We start from the raw sequence: 17,056 nt of genomic DNA, 5'->3' as shown, positions 1-17,056 counted from the left end.
TTCAAGAAAGAGTTGGGTAAATGGGAGAGAAGAGCATTTGTTCATGATAACTGTTAGCTTATTTGAAGTAAAGTCTGTTAGCACCTCCTCCGCCGTGTGTGCTGTGCTTTCACTGGACCCCTTGGCTTCTGTGGTGGTTTGACGGGCACTAGACCTCGGTGCCTGCCAACTCTGAGCATTGCAGATGCTCACTGACTCCAGAGCAACCGAGTGATTGGTGTCTGTCGTCAAGAAGCCAGCTGTGTGTTGGATGGCCCCACCGTGGAGAGTCAGCACTGTTGATAAGCAGATCTCCATTCGGGGGCCTTGTCTTATCCCTCTGGAGCTGGGTTTGTTTCTTTCTGGGTCTCCCTCTGCTCTCTTCATCAGCTCCCCCTTCTTGCCACTTGGCTACTTCCTCTCCCCAGGAGTAGGTCCAAGGCCTCCATACAGAAAGCGTCTGCATGTTGTGTCATGCCAGCTTTTGTAAGTGTCCTCGCCCTTTGGGGTGATGACCCTCGCTTCCAGGAGATGTCCTGTCACATCTGCTGCACGTGACGGGACAGGGCCAGTCCAGAGGCACCCAGCCCATACTTTGACGGAGTTTGCTGTTCTACTTCTAATTTGTGGAGATTACTTCTGTGACCACTCTCTGACTCATCTCAGTTTTCATTTTTCTAAAAACAGTTGTCTCAGAATATGGCGTTTGTTTGCTTTTTTTGTTTAGAAACAAAAAGAAGCAGACTTTCCTCAGAACACCGTTTTGTGGTGCCTCTACCGACAAGACTTCCTGAAGTCTCATGTTGGTCTGTTAGTTTTGGAAGCATTTCTAACAATCACGATAACCTTAATGTGGAAAAATGTAAAGCTAAAATTTTGTCTTCTGTTAGAGCTCACATTTCAAGCTAATCTAAAGAAAAAGGCAAGAAATATTTATAAGGTATAAGGGTGCAGTTCTGAATAAATTGGAAAACCTTGTTTCAGCACCTAGACAGGGGAGCATATGATGAGATTCAGAATTAATCTGTATTTTAGTAACCAAGAGAAATTTGAAATCCAGAATGTTCTCAAGTGCCTCTCGTTCCTCTCTGGAGAGGACTTGCTTCTTTACATTGGAGGGCCACCACACCCCTGGGGCTGTCCTGAGAGGCCAGCCTGCTTGCACCCCATTGAAGCCTTTGTTGGTTGTAGTGGTCAGAGGTGTGTGTAAATGGGAGAGACACACGAGAGGCCCCTGTCCACCCCCTCACGGCCCCTCCCAGCCCCTCATGGCTTGCTGGCTCCACAGCGTCAAGTGGAGCAGCTCCCACTCAGGCAAGACCAAAACAGGAATTCTTTTACCTACAGCTAGTCTGCCTGCCGTGACTTTGACTCACTGTCTGGTGTTGGGTGTCACATACCTGGTCTTATTCTTACTCTTTCTTTCTATTTTCCTAGTTAACTTTATTATGACGTGGGAATGCTTCACACGTACAGTCCAGCATTCAGAAAGTGGCACAGCATAGCCTTGCATGTTGATTTTCTAGTTCTCATTTTCCTCACACGTCACCCTCTTTGAGTTAAGGCATATTTTGGCACAGACGTGTGTGTGCATGAACATGCACACCCCCTCCCCCACGTGTGCCTCTTACTCTGTTCGTCTAGACGTCTTAGTTTTCATCCTGCACACTGAATTTGACTCACTGAATTTGACTCCCAGTTATGGGAATGATCAGAGCTTAGAGATACAGAGGAGAGTCCTGGGTGAGGAATGAGGAGCTCTGTGGCCTGGCCCTGACATGTCACTAATTAGCCCTTTGGCCTTGCACATGCTGTATCACAGTACTGGAATTTTCTCCATGGCACGAAGGGTTTCTGTGAAGTTCTGCAGGTTGCTAAGACGTCTTGGGAGCAAGCAGGCACTTGGTTCAGGTCTGGGATTTATGAAAGAAAGATTGATTTCCGGGCACAAATAATGCCAAATCCCCCCCAAGAATGGATACAGACATCATCAGACGTCTGTCCCCTTCACCATCTGCTGTGGGCAGAGGCCTGCAGGTAGGGCACCCGCTGCTTGGTTCCATGGGGGTCGGATCGCTGATGAAGGTGTGTGGGCGCTGCCTCACTTGCTGTGCGACCTTGGGCACTTTGCCTATATGTTCTCTCTACCCAGCTGAAGGTGGGGAGTTCTCTCCCCCTGGGTCATCGCGAGGCTCACAAGAGGTAGTATGCAGAAAGGGCTAGACAGATCGAGGAGTAGTGTTAGCCGTCAGCGCGTGATGGCCACTGGTGTCCTTGCTGTTAGGTCTGTGTGGAGTTTCAGAAGAAGGGGTAGGAAAAGGAACTTTGTGTTTAATCCTGGGGGCTTTAACGTAAGGCCTCTGAATCAGTGACGCCTGTTCCCGGGGTCGCTGTCTGATGTGCTGCGGCCGATTTTGTTTCAGAGTAAGAACAACCGCCCTCTGCGCACAGGGCAGATGTACGCCCAGGATGAAAACGCCACGCACACCCAGCTGTACACCAGCCACTTTGACCTCATGAAGATGACTGCCGGGAAGAGGAGCCCCCCCATCAAACCTCTGTATGCTTCCCAAATCCTTGGTTTCCCTTAGTTGTGACTGAGTCAGTGGTGGGAAGCTTGATTTTTAATATTTGTCATTACTTTCCCTTCTTCAGTATGTTTTCCTGTGTTTAGTAATTGCTATCTCCTTTTCTGTGCTGCAGGCTTGGCATGAATCCCTTTCAGAAAAACCCCAAGCATGCCTCCGTGTTGGCAGAAAGGTATTTCTGTATTTGTGACATGGTTTTCACAATTCAAAATGATTTCATTTCAGTGTTTACTTAAACTCAGTAAGTTTAGTGAATTATTGTGCAAATGGTGTGTTCAGGCATCAGCTGGGAATGTTGGAGTTGCTTAAGTGGCTGAGCCTAGAGCACGGCTCTCGTGTGGGGTAGGCCCAGCACGGCTCATGTCCAGCCCCTGTTTGTGTGTTCTTCCTTCACGCGAGGGTGTGCCCCTGCCTCTGGCGGAGGACACACTGACAGACACGATGCAGCTGTGGGGGGCTGGAGAGGCTTCCTCCTTTCCTCGCCACGCCCCACCTCTCATTTGGCAAACGTGTTGTTGGCTCCGCCTTAAAAATATATCCAGTTTGGGGTGAGTGTACTTGCTTTGAATTTCAGCAAAGGAGAAATAAGGTGAATCGATGGATGGATCAAGACGGGTAGGTGTGAGAGAGCAAGTAGAGTCGGGGGAATGTGGACTTGAGTGCTGGGGACACAGTGTTTGCTGCCAGGTCTCTGCAGATTTCTGTGTTTGACTCTTTATCATAAAATGGGAATATATATGTTCAGATGAAACCCAGTTTCCCCTCTGACTCCAGCCTTCCTTGTCACCCAGGTGAGGTTTTGCAGGCACCACCTGATGCCCTGCGCTCTCCTTGTCTCTCTGTGCTGCTCTCCACACGGCCCCGGGCGTCCTTGTCAGAGGCAGGCAGCCCGAGGCCTGCTCTGCCCACCTGCTCCACATGCCTGGCCTCCCTCCGTGGGATGCCCCTTGAGCATGCCTGCAACCCCGCCTCACAGCTTTGTCTTGCTGTTCACTGTGTCTGGGATGGTCTCTCCAGACATCTACATGGCTCATGCCCTCTACTCCAGGCCCTCTCTCACACTCCACCTCTTCAACTTATTGAAAATTGTGCCCTGACCCCTCTTTATTTTTCTTTGTAGAGTGGATCATCTTTGCATTTTTGCTTGACCTGTTTAGCATCTGTCTGTGACCTTTATGGATGTAGGAATTCTAGAGCCTAGAGGCACAGAGCAGATGTTCAACATGTCATTTGTTGATTAAATTAATGAATCATTTCGTTCAGCTGGTATTTATTGATAAGTTTTATGCCTTGTACCGTGCTGGGCTGGGAGCTCAGCAGTGAACAAGATGGGCACAATCCTGCCCTCCTTTTTATCTTATGCCAGAGACAAAAACCAGTTAATCCGCTCAGAGGATAGAGATTCATTCTGGAGGTAAATAGAACTTAGCCAGGCAGAGCCAATGTCAGGTGGGTTCCAGGCTTGCTGGGGCCTTCAGCAAAGGGGCTGGGCTGGGCTGGGCTGGTTGGGCTGGAGAAGACCCAGGGGGAACGTTCCTCTCCGAGTGAGGGGACAGATGGACGTCAGGTGGCCGTGGAGACTATCAGGTTGGTAGCCGTGGGTGAGAAGTGCGTGGAGCTAAGGGATGGGATTAGAGGGCAGGTCAGCAGGGTGGGAGGAGGGAGGTCCAGGGATGGCACCACCAAGGTGAGGGGAGCAGGTGAGCAAAGAGGCCTTGGCCTCCGTTTCCGATGTGTCACTGCCTTTGGGTACATCAGGGGCACCAGTGTGGAGGTAACTGAGGGTCTCAGTGGAAGTGTTTGGTGTGAAGCCCAGTTGGATTAAGTTGGATAGAGGCTGCAAAGTGAGTGAGGATCTGGAGGGGCATCTCTGTGGCTTAGTTTTATTTTTGTGCATTTGGTTCATGTTGGAGAGGTGGATCCTGTTTAAATGCTGGTGGACAGGGTGAAGAGGTGGGAGGATGGGGGTGAGAGGAGAGCCCCAGGATGCACAGCAGAGGCCAGCCAGTCCACAGCCTGGGTAGGGGCTCAGCTTTCTGTAGGCCAGGTGTGCTATGGGAGAGTCTCGATGTGACGACCAAGGGCCAAGGGCGTTGGAGACCATGTGCTGAGGGAGGGAGCAGGTGGCAACTCCTTGTGGAGCAGGAGTCTTCAGGGTGGCTGGGCTGTGGTGCCTTAGGGTGCACAGAATGGGTGTTTCCCTCTAGCAGTGGAGGCACTTTGGCCTGGCCTGCAGCAGGCTGACTGGAGGAGTCTGGTGTGGGTATGCCTTATCACTAAATGTGATAGAGAGACTTGGGGACGAGGGAGGGCCCTGATGTTAACTCGAGGGCAGCAGGGAGGCGGGCAGGGCACATTGTGGAGGGCTCAGTGGGTTGACATGGGTGAGGTCAAAGAACAGGTGAGAAGGTATTGACTTAGTGAGCTGGGAGGAGCGTGAAGTGGGAGGAATGACATCCAGGGCTGCCAGACAGTGTAGCACATGGCCTGGGCCCTGTGGTGGGGGGTCCTGATGTCGAGAGGAAGTACGTAAAGTTTTAAGCAAAGCCAGTCTCTCTGTGACAGGAGGAATCAAGGAGTCCATAAGTGACAGTGCTGGGGAGCATATGGGAGCCCCTGGGAGCAGGAGTTCCATGAGAGGGTAGAGAGACCTGTGGGGACCTCATGGCACTCAGCTGTGGGGGCCCACCCTCCCCGTGGGGTTTGCTGGTCAGGCTCTGTGCTTGGGCAGCCCAGCACCATGGAAGGCTAGGAGTGTTTGTGTTGCCTGGGTCCTAGAACATCAGTTCTCAGGGACACAGTTCACAGGCGTCTAGCAGGCCAGAGTGGGGCCTGGGGATACGGAGCAGAGGGAGGAGCAGGTGACCTACTGACTGCTGCTGAAGGCTCCTTGGAGGAGGGCTGGTGCTGAGCTGGGGAGGGAAGGTGGGCCTGACTTGGAGCAGGTGGGCAGTTTGGTGGGCTGGGAGAAGGGGTGGATGTTTCGATGCCAGGTGCACAACACTGAACAGCTTCTTGCCCATTTTCTTGACTGTTTTGGGGCACTTGATGTCCCAGGCACTGTCCTGAGCGCTGCTGCAGTGGACCAGGCCCAGCCCCGCCTGCAGAGGCTCTTTGTTGGAAGGGAATGGGAGAGTGGCAGCCTTTCTCCTTTCTGAGACTGATCCATTCAGCCCTTGCTTTTGGGGCTTGATTGGAGCTCCCTCCCGGCACTTGGCAGCTTAGGAAATGAGGGCTTTGAGTTTCTAGAATGTTTGTCTACTTTAGAGCTTGCTGGTTTATTTTCAGTTTTTGCTTTTGTCTTTCAGTGGAATCAACTACGATAAGCCACTGCCTCCTATTCAGGTCGCATCTCTCCGCGCAGAGCGGATTGCCAAAGAGAAGAAGGTGTGGGAGCCTGGGCTGGGGCTGCTGCTTCACTGGGAGGGCGTGGCTGGGATGAATGGTTGGCAGACAGGTGCATGGGCTGCAGGCCCTGGCTTCTCCCCATGGCTCCTTTCCTTCCCCACCCTGTAGGCACTGGCAGATCAGCAGAAGGCTCAGCAGCCGCCAGTGGCACAGCCCCCACCACCACCACCACCGCCGCAGCCACAGCCTCAGCCCCCACCGCCCCAGCAGCCGCCTCCACCTCTGCCCCAGCCCCAGACGGCGGGCAGCCAGCAGGCTGCGGGGCCGCCAGCCATCCAGCCCCAGGCCCCGGCACAGCCCCAGGCGCAGCCCGCGCAGCCCCCACCGAAGGTACCGCCTGCGATCACGACAGTGGGCAGCGCTGCAGTACTGGTGAGAAGACGCCCCTCCTTGGCACAGGCGCCTGTAACTTGCATTTGGCGCAGAACAGTCTGTTCGAACGAACGCTTGTTGAAGTTCTTGCACACTTCAAACCTGCAAACCTTCCACTCGGAGGGAGCAGCGAAGGCCCAGTCTTTCCCTAGAGAGAGCGTGTCTGGAGGGTCCCGGTCTAGAGGGGACGCATGTCTTCACCCTCGCTCTGCTGGCTCTATCCTCCAGGGCTCTTGTGGGCTGGCTTAGCTCAGCGGGATGGGGGAGGTGCTGGGAAGTCTGGAGTTAGACAGGATTTTGTGAACTGTGACAGTGAAGAAGTTGCCTCCTTTTTCTCCACAAACTTGTGGAGCAGGTGCTGTTTGTGCCCGTCTGCAAACTTCCCTTCCCCGGACCCCACCCTGCTTTCCCTCAAAGCGTGTGCGGCACGTGCTCACACACACGTGGATCCTCAGTGCTCATTAGAGAAAAGTGGCACAAGAAGGAAAGAAAGGCAGACTGCGATCTCACACCCTCTGCCCCATTGCCTTATGCCCTGGTGTGTTCTTTCGTGTCTGCCCATGGGACACAGACCCTGAGCTCCCATGTCAGGAGAACGCCTGGGACTAGGTGGGCCAGCACTGCCGCTTTGCACATCAGCTGGGCATGGGAATAGTTTCACTATGCAGAGCCACTGCCTCCTTCTGCTTTTAATTATATTTGCTGCAGTAGGATTTTTATGTGCACCTGGGCAGCTTTATTCTTCATTCATTCATAAAGTGCACTCACTAAGCATTTACTTGGCATGAGGGCTGCCCCCTGCTCCCATGGAGTCACATCCCACTGGGAGAGGCAGCTCAGCCACACAAGACCCCAGGGAGGACAGTGGTGGGTGGTCAGGAGGAGACTTTCTGTGGATCTGGCCCCTGGGCTGCAGCCTGAGTGACAGGAGTCAGTCAGATAAGAGTGGAAATCAGCAAGCACAGAGGCCCTGAGCTTGGCAAATGTGGTGTCAGAAAGGTCAGCATGGCCAGAGCCCAGTGACCGAGGGACAGACACAGCAGTGTGGGAGGAGGTGGGGAGGGAGGGGGCTAGAGTCAGCTGTGCGGCTGTGTAACCATGGTCTGGAGTTTGGATTTGATTCTAATGAAATGGAAGTCATTGGACGGTTTACCCAGGGGAGACCTTGACCTGGAATTCAAATAGTTTTCTTTCTTCAGCAGGCAGGAGCCATTAAAACATCTGTTACAGGGACAAGCATGCCAACGGGTAAGAAGTCAGAGATGCTGCAGTAAGAATCTAGTTCTTTCCTGTTCCCTTGCCTCACAGACCTCTCCCTCTGCAGGCACAGTGAGCGGAAATGTGATCGTGAACACCATTGCGGGCGTCCCTGCCGCCACCTTCCAGTCAATTAATAAGCGACTTGCTTCACCCGTAGCCCCTGGAGCCTTGACTGTGAGTTGTCCCTGCTCCTTTGCGTTTTGGTAGCAAGCATGACCCTAGGACTTTATAGTAGCTGTTTGCTTTATAAAAAGATGTCACATCGATGTGGAAAATGCTTATCTAATTTGAATTTCATAAAATAATGTGAACATTCAGGCATTCAAAGGATAATTTCCATGTTGGGCTTGCTGAGGAAGTGTGTGTTGAAACCCCTCAATGATTTCAGAGAGGAGGAAGGTGGGGTGTGAAGGCACATTTCTGACTGGTGACGGGATGCCTCATGTGACAGATTTGCCTATGTGGGGGGACGTGGGGACCCAGAGATGGCTGCTCTTGGGGCATTGCACTGGGGGAGGAGGTATGGCATTGCATGAAGATGGGACGTGCTCTCACATGCATTGCTGGTGTGTGTGGGGGCCAGGCAGGGCACAGAAGCTGGGTGGTCAGTTTATGGGGTGTCTAGACCCATGTGTGGGAAGCAGGAGGGACCAAAGCTGGGCAGAGGGAAATACTCAGAGCCACAAGACCCCCTGAGTGCGTAACCGAAAGGAGATGGGGTGCCAACCAGAAGGAGACCGGGGCACTTGCCAAAACAAACCCCATGTCAAGCCATGTGCTTGTCTTTGGTGTTTCACCATAAAAAACGAAAATAAAGAACTGGGATTAAGGAGTTTAAGTTTATATTCCGATTTCTGGTTTAGTCGTGGACCCGAAGGCAACAGGTGCCCAAATGAGAAGAAACTACATCAAAGTCAGCAGTGCTTTGGCAAGTAGAATGATGTCACTCTTGGGTGTTGAAAAATGTCTTTTCAACGAAGATGTTGCTGTGGTAATCTAGACAGTGTGGTGTTGGCAAAGAGTAGATGCGTAGATCCATGGAGTAGGATACGGAGTCTGGAAATAGACCCATGCAGATCCCATCAGTTGATTGTCATTGGGAGTGCTGAGGGACTTCAGTGGAGAAAGGATAGTGTTTTAAACAAATGGTACTGGGGAGAAGTGAGTGGCCACATGCACAACCAGTGACTGTGACCTGTAACTTACACTGTGGAAAAAGTCACTCAAAACAGATCATGGACCTAAATGTAAAATCCAAGACTGTAGAACTTGTGGAAGAAAACATAAGAGAACATCTTTGCTACCTTGATTTAGGAAAAGATTTCTTAGGATGCCAAAGCCTGTGAATTATGAAAGAAAAGTTAGTGAATTAGGCTTGATCAAAATCAAGAACTTTTGCTCTTTGAAAAATAATAAGAAAATAAAAAGTGTGAAAAAGATTTGCAGAATGTATCTGATAAAGGACTGGTACTCAGATCATATAAAGATTCTTCCATCAGTCATAGGAAAACAAACAACTTTAAAAAAATGGGCAAAAGATTTGAGCAATTACTTTACCAGAGAATGTTAGTGTAAAGTAATGTTAAGGTAAGTGTGAAAGGTGTTCAGTGTTAGTTATTAGGGAAATGCGAATTAAAACAACGAGATACTGCCACACACTTATGAGAATGGCTTTAAAAGTAAACAAACAAAAACCTGGGCTCTCCAGTGCTGGTGAGGGTGCAGAGCAACTGGAATCTCATTGCTAATGGGAATGCAAAATCTTACAGTCACTTTGGAAAACAGTTTGGTTATTTCTTATAAAATTAAACATTCACTTTCCATACAACCTTGTAATTCCATTCCTAGGTTTTCCCCCAAGAGAAATCAAAACATATGTCTACACCAAAAACCTGAACACAAATGTGTATAGTGGCTTTATTCATAATTACTAAAAAAGGGAACAACCTGAATGGCCTTCAGCCAGTGAAGAAAAGATAAACTGGCACGTCTGTACCATCCAGTACCACCCAGTGAAACGAAGATGTCAACTAGTGGTACATGCCTCAGTGCAGGTGGATCGCAAATATGTTTTGCTAGGTGATTGGAGTTTCAAAAGGCTTCAAATGCTGTATGATTCCATTTAAATAACACGGAAAAGGTAAAACTGTGGATACAGAAAACAGAGTATGTTCTGTCCCTGGATGTGGTGGTGGCTACTCAGCCATATATGTTTGTAAAAATCAGAGCTGTATGCCTGAAAGGGTGAATTTTACTGTATGTTAATTGTATCTCAGAATCTGGCTTAAAAAATTAAATCTGGCTTTAAAATTAAAATACCCTCTAAACAATAGAGTGTATATGAAAAGAGTTTTTCTAGCGTATGACAGGATTATTTCATTTGTTTTTCTTTCTGCTTTGCAGTAAACCACTTTAGACTTGGCCGTTTCAATAAATAACAGAAGCTGTTAGTTAGACTTGTCACCTTAGGGACATTCTGTGTGACCATTGCTGCTACTTCTCTGAGGACGGGAAGCCCAAATCATTGCATCTGATGTTTTATTTTGAAAAAGACAAAATAAAACAAATAAAACAAAATTTCACAGATTGTGAAATCTTGTGAAATTTCAGTTGTACGTTAATGTTTGTCAGTCATGTTATAGGTGCACCACTTCACCCTTTGTGCCCACCCCCCTCCCCACCTTTCCCCTGGTATCCACTAAACTGTTCTTAGTCCATAATTTTAAATTCCTCATATGAGTGGAGTCATACACAGATTAGCCTTCTCTCGCTGGCTTATTTCACTTAACATAATTCTCTCAAGGTCCATCCATGTTATTGCAAATGGAATGATTTTGTTCTGTTTTGCAGCTGAGTAGTATTCCATTGTATTATGTACCACATCTTCTTTGTCCATTCGTCTGTTGCTGGACGTTTAGGTTGCTTCCACGTCTTGGCTATTGTAAACAGTGCTGCAATAAACATTGGGCTGCACAGGACTTTTGGGATTGCTGACTTCAGGCTCTTTGGATAAATACCCAGTAGTGGGATGGCTGGATCGTATGGTGTTTCTATTTTTAATTTTTTGAGGAATCTCCATACTGTTTTCCATAGTGGCTGCACCAGTTTGCGTTCCCACCAGCAATGTATGAGGGTTCCTTTTTCTCCGCAACCTCTCCAACATTTGTTGCTATTAGTTTTAGATATTTTTGTCATTCTAACGGGTGTAAGGTGATATCTTAGTGTAGTTTTGATTTGCATTTCCCTGATGATCAGCGATGATGAGCATCTTTTCATGTGCCTATTGGCCATCAGTATATCTTCTTTGGAGAAATGTCTGTTCATTGTACGTGTGATATTTTTAAAAGATAAAGTAATTCATCCACAATGTATTTTTTGAGCAGCCCTTACAGACAAGATACTCTTCCTGGTGAGGTGGGGCTAGAAATAGGAATCACACAATGGCATGCTTTCACAGCACTCTTCCAGTCCGGGGGCTGGAATGTGAAAGAGGTAGAGGCTTTCTGGAGAAGGCAGCGTGGGCTTCAAAGGATAGGAAGATGTCATCTACAAAAATTACTCTGGCAGGTAGTATGAGCAAAGGTTCAGCGGGTAGGGAAGTGGACAGTGTGTACAGGGAGCAGCAAGGAGTTCTGTTGGGATGGAGCACAAAATGTATTAACAGAAAAGTGGTGGTTCCCATAAGCTCTGAGGGGCTCCTGAGTGGTTCCGTGTACTTGGCACTGCGTGATGTGGAGGCTGGATTGTCTTGGGATTTGGGTATTTTGGATATCGGGTTGAAGAGTGGATCTTCTTCACCAGACAATGGGAAGCCCTTGCAAGTCTTTGAAAAGAGGTGTGTTCTAGGAAAATTCATGTGATATGTATGTATGGAGTGGATGAGAGCAGAAAAGGCTAGAGAGAAAACTATTTCAGTAGCCCAGAAAAGGACTTCTGTTTCTGGTAGTAAGGTGAGTTATTTTATTTACACCACTCTGTTAATGAAAAGAACTAAAATTATTGGATACAACTTTGAAAAATCTCCTTAAAAGCTTCAGAGAGCTGACAAAAGAATAAATAATTATTAGGCTACAGTCTAGGGGAAGAAGAAACCCAGAGAGGTTAACAGGGTGTGCTGAAGCTGCGTCTGCCTTGGCGTACGTTTCACCTGATGGACAAGGGGGCTCCACTTCAAACCCAGGGCTTGGCTCTTCCAGGTGGAGAGTCTAAAAAGAGGCGTTGACACCCTGGGCTGGGACCTCAAATGGCTCAGCCCTCAGGGCAGGGGTGGACAGGAAGTAAAGTCCATCTGCCTTCCACCCTCGTGGTGAGCAGAGAGGCAGGGTGGGGACTCTTCCTGTGAAGTTGTAGCCACAAGGCAGCTCTTTGTCAGTTTTCAGCTCAAGCTGATATTGCCTCAAAAGGGCCCCCAAGCTCCCTCAGATCATGTGAAGTAGACCTGGGTGGACAGTGTGTCTGGGTAGGTGGCCAGAAGCAAATGCAGATTCTCTGGAGGAACATGCCTTCAATCCTGGACTTGTTAGAATCTTCACAAATGATTTTCAAGTATAATGAGCAGCATACTATGGAAAATAACCAAGCACACAAGGATAGAAGGTACCATGAGTGAGAACCAGCCAAAACAGCAGACAATGGGCAGACCCTTAAAGACTTGAGACAGTGGAATTACTGGGCATAGATTAGAAAACATTTGTACATAGATTAGAAAACATTTGTACTTTCTATTTTAAAGAAATAAGACGGAAGCTTGAGAATGTCTGTAAAACCCAGGAAACTATATTTAAAAAGAATATAGAGAATTTCAGAGATGAAAAATACGGTTACCAAAATTGGAAAAAACCCTGATAATTGGGCTTAATATCAATTTACACATAGTTGAAGAGGAAATTTAGTAAACTGAAAGATAAATCAGAAGTTCTCTTGAATGCAGCGTGGGATGACAACAGGTGGATGTACGGAAGAGAATTTAAGAGCCATGGAAGATTGAGTGAGAGGTTGTAATATGTGGTTAATCCAGACAGAAATTTGGGCAGAGACAGTATTTGAAGATGTGAGAGTTTTCCAGAACTGATTAACACAGTGATCCATAGATACAAAAAGCTCAGTGAATCCCAATCAGGGATGATGAAAAAGAATCCACACCTCCATAATGACAGCAACAAAATGGTCTTAAAAGCTGCCAGAAAAAAAGGCAGGTTGCGTTCAGATGTACAGCAGCTTATTTCTCAATGGTAGGAATGAAGCCAGAAGCTGATGGAATGACATCTTTGCTCTAATGAAAGAAAATAACTGGCACCCCGGGGTTCTGAATCTTTTGAAAATACCTTGAAGAACAAGGATAAAATAAAAACATTTTTAAAGAAAAACTGAGGGAATTACTGGTAGATCTCCACTAAATGATGTACTTTAAGCAGAAGGAAGGTGTTCCCTGATGGAAGCTCTGAGAAACAAGAGCAAAGGAAGTAAGCATGTGGACTAATTGAGGTGAGAATTGCCTTTACAAACAGCAGTAGCTTACTGTGGAATTAACAGAGAGAGACATGATATACACAATAACAATGACCTGGGAAAGGGCTAAAGGTGTCGGAGTGTTCTGCAATCTCTGTTGTTCAGAAAAATTACTGATTTTGGTAAGTATTCATGATGTAATTTTTAGACGAGCCACCAAAAGAATAAAAATAGAGTATGACTTCCAAATTTTGGGAGGGAAAAAATGGGATGAGGAAAAATAATCTGAAAGAAACAAGAGAGGAGATTAAGAGAAGCATGGAACGGATGGGTTGACAGCACAGAATAAGATGCTGGACTTAGATCTAAATATGCAAGTAATGAGATGAAGACAATCCGGAAGAAAATGAAACAGTCCAGGAAAGCGTAATGACTGTCTCTGCACCAAGGGGCAGCAGGGCAAGTAACACGTTTAAGGTCAGTTTCAGAGATGGAATTGGTAGAATTTGTCCACCAGTTCGTTGTGGGACTAGGCAGCTGTGACTCTGAGGGTCGCAGTGTGGCCACTCCGGCAGCTGCTCCCACCACTGGCCAGGGTGTGGGATGCAGGAGGCAGGGAGGCTGCTCCAAGTTTTGGGCAAGGTGAAGGTGAGATGCTGCAAGACCCCAAGCAAATGGGAGAAGGTTCGGGGGTGTAGCTTCCTTACTGGATTGGGGATAATGGTGGAGAGCTAGGACCCTGGCCACTATGTGTTGGCGATAATCATGGGTATCTAGAGGATAGCCAAGAATCTCATAATGTTTCTTGGGACCAAAAGGTCTTTTGAGTGAGGACAGGGGGACTGGGACTTTTTATGATGGGAATGGAAATGTTGTCATCTGAAACTGTGTTCTTGTTTTCTGTGGTTAACACAATCCATTCTTCAGCTCAAGGCACATGGTTTGAATTTACAGGTGAAACTTACTCTCTCAGCACTTTGAGTTTGTCCAGCAGCCGAGATTTGGAATGTGCTTCACTTTTTCGGGTTTAGAGTTTGGTGCTCTTCTCTCTTCATCTGATGATTGTAAAAACCTTGGTGAATAGTCAGAGTAACCTGATAGTTGCCTCTGTTTGCCTTTTCCAGACCTCCGGAGGCTCTGCTCCTGCCCAGGTAGTCCACACTCAGCCGAGAGCAGTTGGCTCCCCAGCCACAGCCACATCCGACCTGGTGTCCCTGGCACCGACTCAGGGTGTTCGAGCAGTCACCTCTGTGACAGCCTCGGCTGTGGTCACTACCAGCCTGACCCCAGTACAGACCCCGACCCGGTCTTTGGTGACTCAAGTGTCCCAAGGTAAAGGCAGGTTTGGATTCCTGTGTGACCCATCACACTGTTAAAGTTAGTTAGGACTCCAGCTTCCATTTATTGTGGGAGGAGAGGAGGGCCAGTGCCAGTGTGCGGTGTAATGAAACAACTTCCTCCAGCCACAGGGGTTCAGCTTCCTGGGAAAACCATCACGCCTGCACACTTCCAGCTTCTCAGGCAGCAGCAGCAGCAGCAACAGCAGCAACAACAGCAGCAGCAGCAGACCTCGCAGGTGCAGGTTCCACAGATCCAGAGCCAGGCCCAGTCGCCTGCACAGATCAAAGCTGTAGGCAAGTTGACACCGGTGAGCATCTTCCAGAAAACCGTAAGCACACACTGTCTCTGGGATGATGCCTTGTTGCATCATTTAATTCAAAGTGTGTTGTGCACAAATCTACTGTTGTCTTTATGTGGGATGTGTGTTTGTGTTGTCTTTAAAAACAACTTTTTGTACAGTGGTACTGTCATGATTGTGTGACTAGCTTGTTCACAGTGCTTTGGGAGCCTCAATTCCCATTTCCAAACGTATCTTCCCACTTGCTTTCCTGTGCTCCATGCAGCAGTTCAGCTCCAGAGAGGACCAGAAGGCCACTTGGTCCCCTTCCCAACCAGAGAAAATGCTGCTGAAAAGCATTCCTTGACAACTTTGGAGACCAGGTGTGAAGACTTGGTCTCTTCGGGAATAGTTCATTTGCAGTGTCGTTTCTCAAAGTTGGTCATTTGAGTACTGATCTTCCTGGTTTTTGCCAATCTGTGCCCTACCTGTACTGTTATATATGTAGTACGTTCATTTTAAAAGGAAACACTATATTCCTGCCATAAATGGAAAAGTATTAATACTTGGCATAGAAAGTAACCAGAAAAACATGTAATAAAAACAAGGCAGTATTTTAGAATTCCAGCTAGCTATCAGGCCTGCCACAATAAGTACCTGGCCTTGGGCCTGCCCCTTTTCGGTTACAGAGGGGACAAAAGGGCGTGTTGGAGGACATGCTGGCACCAAGCCAAGGCTTCATCCTTGAAGCACTGAACTCATCCCAGGGGAAAAAAATGCAATCACATACAGCATTCAGTTCCTCAGTCACACCAGACACATTTCAGTGGCCATTGTGGCAGTGGCTGCCATATTGGATAACCCAGATCTAAAGCCTGTCCATGACAGCAGAAAGTTCTGTTGGATAGCACAAAGTTAGAGAACAGTCCCTGGGCCCTGCAGAGGCAAGTTGTCCTCGCTGGTCCTCCTGCCGGGGTTGCCGTCCCTTCTCAGCTTCCTGCTCCCCCCTCTCCAGGATGCAGGGCCTTCGCAGGCCCTCCTCACCCCCTTTCAGCTGCCTGCAGCCCCACCTACCCTCATGACCTGGTTCCCTTACTCTCCACGCTTCCTTCTCCTAAATCAGTTTCAAAATCATTTTCATTTTCAGCATGTTGAAAGAGATCTGATAGTTGTGAACCACTCACTATAAATTTTCTAAAAAAAATACATTTATTCCTTAAATTATTTTTTAAACTATCTTGATACCTTGACTTCTTTTAAAGACATAAGATTTGTTTATTAATTAAATCTTTATTTGGAGACAGTTGGAATAAAAATTGAGAGTTGACACACCTCTTAAAATAAATTTTGAAATTTCAAGAGGGACCATGATTTTAATAAGACTTTTAAAAATTTTAATGGTATTGCAGATTTAAATTGACTTGTTTGTGAGCAATAAGAACCTGGAAATTTTGCTATGAATTTACTAATCTGTCAGAATCACTGTTTGTAGTTTTCATCAATGATATGCTAATTTTTAATAAAGGAACATTTAAAAAATGTTGGGAAGGCCCTGGATGATAGTTTGCATACTGCACATTAGCACCTGTTTCTTTCAGTATTCAATGGAGGATATAAAGGTAAGCTAAAACCAAGATGCGTAAGAAATGGAATACAGTTAATATTGATGAGAAGATGCTTTCTCTGGGTTTTAGGAGCACCTGATCAAAATGCAGAAGCAGAAACTGCAGCTGCCCCAGCAGGCCCCCCCGCCACAGGCCCCTCCGGGGCCCCCACAGCCGACGGCACAGGTGCAAGTGCAGCCCCAGCCGCCTGCACAGCAGCAGAGCCCCCAGCTCACCACTGTCACAGCTCCGCGGCCGGGAGCCCTGCTCACGGGCACCACCGTGGCCAACCTCCAGGTGGCCCGGCTCGTAAGTTCCAGTTGATATGTCTGTTTTTCCAAAGCAGATCTTTTTACATTTTAATTGAACTGTTAACTGCTTGCTCAGGACCGTGTTGGGTGTTATGGCAGGCTTACACGTAGAGTAGAAGGTATGAGCTTTCCCCTAAGAACTTAAGTTCTCCTTGGAGTGGATGAACTGCAACATATGGGAAACATTATTCACGTAATCATACTTCCCAGAACTGAAGGGTCACAAAGCTTATGGTAGGCTGAGCAGTCAGGGGAGGTGGGGCGCAAGCTAGACCATAGAAGGAGGGTGAGATTTATGTTGGGGATGACGAGAGGGCGAGACATGGCACGTGGAAGGTGTGCAGTGCTGCTGGGGTGGAGATGCAGGGGTGAAGTTGATGTGGTTGAAGGGGTGTGGTGAAGGGGAACCGCCGGAGCCCGCAAACCAGGCTCTGGGGTTAGCAGCGCTTTGTGGGCACGGGGAGACTG

General features: G+C 47.9%; 1 protein-coding gene across 17 annotated transcripts in view; it reads left to right on the top strand.

Moving 5' to 3' along the window:
• LOC124226647 (E1A-binding protein p400) overlaps nucleotides 1–17,056 on the top strand; it is a 119,750-nt gene that overhangs the window by 88,652 nt on the left and 14,042 nt on the right. For 12 of the 17 annotated variants that reach the window (XM_046640164.1, XM_046640165.1, XM_046640176.1 and 9 more), the window contains 9 exons: nucleotides 2,403–2,539; nucleotides 2,683–2,739; nucleotides 5,876–5,954; nucleotides 6,084–6,347; nucleotides 7,547–7,595; nucleotides 7,672–7,781; nucleotides 14,180–14,387; nucleotides 14,519–14,703; nucleotides 16,368–16,586. In XM_046640164.1, coding sequence (XP_046496120.1) covers nucleotides 2,403–2,539; nucleotides 2,683–2,739; nucleotides 5,876–5,954; nucleotides 6,084–6,347; nucleotides 7,547–7,595; nucleotides 7,672–7,781; nucleotides 14,180–14,387; nucleotides 14,519–14,703; nucleotides 16,368–16,586 — 1,308 coding nt within the window. The remainder of the gene's footprint in view (nucleotides 1–2,402; nucleotides 2,540–2,682; nucleotides 2,740–5,875; nucleotides 5,955–6,083; nucleotides 6,348–7,546; nucleotides 7,596–7,671; nucleotides 7,782–14,179; nucleotides 14,388–14,518; nucleotides 14,704–16,367; nucleotides 16,587–17,056) is intronic. The other 5 variants (XM_046640174.1, XM_046640179.1, XM_046640178.1 and 2 more) reach the window with 1 other exon arrangement.

This window comes from Equus quagga, chromosome 15, assembly GCF_021613505.1.
Source record: "Equus quagga isolate Etosha38 chromosome 15, UCLA_HA_Equagga_1.0, whole genome shotgun sequence".
Taxonomy (NCBI): Eukaryota; Metazoa; Chordata; class Mammalia; order Perissodactyla; family Equidae; genus Equus; species Equus quagga.
Note: the sequence above shows the minus strand (reverse complement) of the source record. Positions and strands in the feature narration are given on the sequence as shown.